General features: G+C 42.5%; 1 protein-coding gene across 1 annotated transcript; it reads right to left on the bottom strand.

Moving 5' to 3' along the window:
• Positions 1-2387: 2387 nt before the first annotated feature.
• Positions 2388-2972, bottom strand: LOC133092945 (pro-neuregulin-2, membrane-bound isoform-like; the record flags this gene model as incomplete). Its single annotated transcript, XM_061192710.1, has 1 exon — positions 2388-2972. A coding segment is annotated over one exon (585 nt), but the record flags the coding sequence as incomplete, so codon positions are not given.
• Between the last annotated feature and the right edge of the window lie 1917 nt (positions 2973-4889).

Raw genomic sequence — 4889 nt, 5'->3', positions numbered from 1 at the left:
CCACATATGGGAATGATGCAAATCAACTTCATAATAGTGGAGAAGGGAGGCAGAGAAAGAATGAGAGGCTTTAGCTGAACATGTTCATTTTAATTATTCTTTTAAAGTGATTTGCAGGGAGAATTAGGAAAGGTCCACATCTTTTAAATCAAGGTTGTGGGTACATGGAAGACTGTTATGTCTGTACATTTCTATAGGTTTGATATATTCTGTAATGCAAAAAACAAAAGAAAACTAGTGGATGATAAGAAAAAAAGGACAAGTTCAAAAGGGCAGAAGCACCAGGACTTCTGGAAGAAAGGGCAGAACTCAGAGTAAGAGGCACAGACCAGAAATGCCAGGGCTGGGAGCAGAGCAAACAAAAGAGGGTCTGGGATTGTTGAGTCATAATCCAAAGGGCAGTGGAGTGTGTAGATAATGAAAACAAGTGAGGGATGATGAAATTAGGGTTTGGGTCCTCCAATGTCCCCATTTCTGCACCGGTGGTTCCCCTGAAGCTGTACTATTGAGTGTGATGGTGCCATGATTGGTGATGGTGATGAAGCAGATTTATACCATTTAATTAAATGCTTCACGCCTAGCAGTCACTTAGAGTGGGGTGGTGGCAGTCAGTGACTACTGATGAAGTGGGCTTATTCACTTTATAAGTTAGTTTACCATGCCCTTGAAGAAAAATTCTTCTATGAATATGAAGGACTTACATTAATAATTTTTTTTAAAAGGCAAACAAAAAACCCAGCTGTAAATACCTGTCATTGGTTGGGGTAAATCTTAACTACTGTTAAATAACATTTAATAAAAATACTAAAAATAAATGAAGATTGATGTTCTAATGATTTTCTATAATTCCTATAATTACTATAGAGCAATTATAATTTGCATCCTTCTTATAAGGCTCTTTTATATAAAATTTTGTCATTCTACTATCTGGAGTAGTGAAATATATCTGCTGCTATTTACTTTGAAGTAGTTAATGCAGTGTTACCCATAGGGAAAGCAGATCAATTACAAATCAACACCTGTAATTTGAAGAACTAAGCTTATGATGTAGCAAAGGTCATGGCAAGCTACACAGTGAAGCTCAGAATGAAAGACATTTAAAAGCAAATGGAGGACTTCCCTGGTGGCACAGTGGTTAAGAATCCACCTGCCAATGCAGGGGTCACAGGTTCGAGCCCTGGTCCAGGAAGATCCCACATGCCGTGGAGCAACTAAGCCCGTGCGCCACAACTACTGAGCCTGCGCTCTAGAGCCTGTGAGCCACAACTACTGAGCCCATGTGCTGCAACTACTGAAGCCTGCACGGCTAGAGCCTGTGGTCCGCCACAGGAGAAGCCACTGCAATGAGAAGCCCCTGCACTGCAACAAAGAGTACCCCCCGCTCGCAGCAACTAGAGAAAGCCCGCACGCAGCAATGAAGACCCAACGCAGCCAAAAAAAAAAAAAAAGCAAATGGATAATTCCAAGGAATCCTACGGTACTGGTTTTGTGGGGCCAAATGTGAATCTTTCCATCCCATTGCAATCTGTCGTGGTTGACCCTCATGCATTATTTTCAAATTGCCTCAATTTCAGAGGTTGCTCCAGTAATGCTTTTTTAAAGGCCTTTGGGTGCTCAGTGTACTAGATTGTAAAAGTGGCACAGTTCTTTGCAGCTCCTCCTTTTAAGAGATAGTTTCTTTCCTTACTCCTTGAATTGGGGCTGGCTTTGTGACTTGCTTTTGACCAGTAGAACACAGCAGAAGTGACACTGTACATCTTTTAAGCCTAGGCCTCAAGGGGACCATGCAGTTTTTGCTCTCATGATACTGGAACCCTTTAACTGCCCTATGAACAATTTCAGTGAGCCTACTGGAAAATGAGGGGTCATGTTGCCAGAAGCTCTAATAGTAGCAGCTGTCCTGGACTATTACTAAATAAACCACTGTCCTGGAATAAAGCACTATTCCCAGACGAGGTCTTGAACCCAGAGTGAGCCCAACTAAGAACCCTCTAGCTTATCCCAGGTCAGAACTTTTTTTTTTTTTTTAATATATTTATTCATTTATTTATTTTTGGCTGTGTCGGGTCTTTGTTGCTGCACGTGGGCTTTCTCTAGTTGAGGCGAGCAGGGGTTACTCTTCCTTCTGGTTCGCGGGTTTCTCATTGCAGTGGCTTCTCTTGTTGCGGAGCACGGGCTCTAGGCGTGCGGCCTTCAGGAGTTGTAGCACACAGACTCAGTAGTTGTGGCTCACGGGCTCTAGAGCGCAGGCTCAGTAGTTGCGGTGCACAGGCTTAGTTGCTCCGCGGCATGTGGGATCTTCCCGGACCAGGGCTTGAACCCGTGTCCCCTGCATTGGCAGGCGGATTCTTAACCACTGCACCACCAGGGAAGTCCTGGTTGCGTTTTTAAAATGGCTTCGTGCTACCGCACCGCTTGCACAGCACCCGGCTGACTTCCTTCTTGAGGTTCCGGCCCGTCTTCAGAGGAGGGAAGGATGCTCGGAAGGCGGCCGGCGCGCGGCCGCTGCTGTTGGCATCGGGCTCCGTGAAGAAGATGTACCTGCTGTCCTCCTTGAGCCGCCCGCAGGAGGGGAACGCGGGGTGGCCCCAGGCGCCCAGGCTCACGGTGAGCAGCGAGTCCTTCAAGCCCCCGGCTTTCGCCGCCCACACCTGGTGCACCTTCACCAGATAGGGCGCCTCGTCTCCGGGCTCAGCGGCGCTGGGCGCGGGGCCCGCGGGCCAGGGGGACACGGTCCCGTTGGCGGCAGGCAGCGCTCCCGGGCCTGTGGCTGACGGCTGGCGCTCGCCTCCCCACGCCCCTGCCTCGCCCGCCGCCGCCTTCCTGTCGAGTGCCTCCTGCTGCCGCCGCGACGCGTGCACCTTTCCCTCGATCATCACCGCGGCGCGCTGAGCCAGCTCCTGCACCGAGCCCACGCTGGGCGGGGACGCATAGCACACCGAGGCCCCCGCGGGAGCCGCCTCGTCGCCAGGTCAGAACTATTTATCTGAGCTTAGTCCAAATTACTGACCCTGAAAACCAAAAGCAATGTGGTGATTATTTTAACCATTAAAGTTCTGAGGTGGTTTGTTACTGAGCAAAAACTAACTGATGCACTCAATAGCTAGATCCACATGATCTTTCTATCATATCAATATATATCTTTATGCGGGGGGTGAGAAAATATAGTCCAGCCCACCACTGGTTTTGGTATGGATATGAACTAAGGATGTCTTTTATATTTTAAATGGTTGAAAAAAATTCAAGGAATAATTATTTCATGTACTGTGAAAAATATGCAATTCAAAATTTAGTGTCCATAAACAAAATTTTACTGGAACACATCCACAACATTTATTTTATGTATTGCCTATGACTGCTTCCATGTTACAGTGCCAGAGTTAAGAAAATTCCACAGAGACTGTATGTCCTGCAAATCCTAAAGTATTCACTATATGGTCCTTTACAGAAAGAGTTTACTGACTCCTGATTTAGACACATATTTCTACTTTAAGACAAAATGAAAATGGCAAATTTCAGATACTAAGATGATAGTAAATTCCATAACAAATTGAGTCTGAGCTCATAGTTAAAACTCTGTTATTTTTCTCGGTCCCTGGTATCTTAACACCATGGCATGTTTTGCATGATCAGCAGCCTAGCAACCTTCATGTGTACTGGGGTTTCAGTTTCCTTTAAGTGCTGTGTCTTGCCCTGTTGGACATCTTGAACTGTTTTTTTCAGTGGCTCTGAAAGATGACTCATGATTTCTCCTGGTGCTCAATCATTTTTGGCATTTTACAGGCAGTCTTGGTTATCTTTGAGAAGGCATGTTTTTCCCTCTTGGCTGCCAAATTGTCCTCATGTTAAACATCAATTTCATTTGCCCTTCACTGGGGTTTTCAACTCATATTGCTCTCAACCTGTTTTCTCTTTTAGACTATCTTTGGATTCTTGAAATTATTATTTTTAAATTTTTAGCTCTGCATATTTGTCATCAGGCTATAATAGGCATAGTAAAAAATAGATTGCTTTGAAATAATCAGCACATATTTGGAACCATAAGCATAAAATAAGAGCAAAATTGAAAATAAGTGTACATTTCAAACTTTAGCTTATTGGTATCTTTTAAATAATGTGCTACCTTATTCTGTTGAAGGAAAAAAACTTTTGGAGTCGACTAGAGACTCTTAATGAGAGATCCTCCTATACCATAGAACTGATACGTTAAGGCAACCATCCCAAATATGCCATCAATTTTAGTAACAATCATCCAGCCATTTTTTATGTGAATGTTATATTAAACAGATATATAAGCAGAACCTTAATTGTATTGACATAGATGAGTGTTGCATATTTTTTATTCTACTAACAAGAGCATCTTCACTCAAGAATATTTCTTTCATTAACTTTATGTTCAGTTTTAGGGAAAATTTCAAAATTACCATACTATATACTTCATACAAATATGTAAATGATTTTTCTTTTAATGTAACCTACCAAGATGCCTTTATAAATATATGAATTACTCCACTTTTAAGCAAAATGTGCATCAAATGAAAGTGAAAAATAAATTATTTATATTAGAATTATCTTCTTTCGCCAAAGACTCACTCATTTCATGGGAAATGGAGGGGAAAAAAAAACAACAAAAAGAATTTCTTATGAAACCCAAAACAACTAAAAATAATTTTACACTTAACATGCTTGTGTTAAACAATACATACTATAATTGTATATATGAGTTTGACTTTCACGACTAGAAGTTGGGAGTTATGCCAATAAGAAGGGAAAAGGAAAACACACAAAAAATAGTACTCCAAAATACTGAACCACCATATGCTTTCTCTATCAAATCCTCAAAAACCACTTGCTCAGTATTCTGGAAGTCATTCCACAAATGCAAAATT

Source organism: Eubalaena glacialis, chromosome 6 (assembly GCF_028564815.1).
Source record: "Eubalaena glacialis isolate mEubGla1 chromosome 6, mEubGla1.1.hap2.+ XY, whole genome shotgun sequence".
NCBI lineage: Eukaryota > Metazoa > Chordata > Mammalia > Artiodactyla > Balaenidae > Eubalaena > Eubalaena glacialis.
This window is presented reverse-complemented; position numbering and strand designations above follow the sequence as displayed.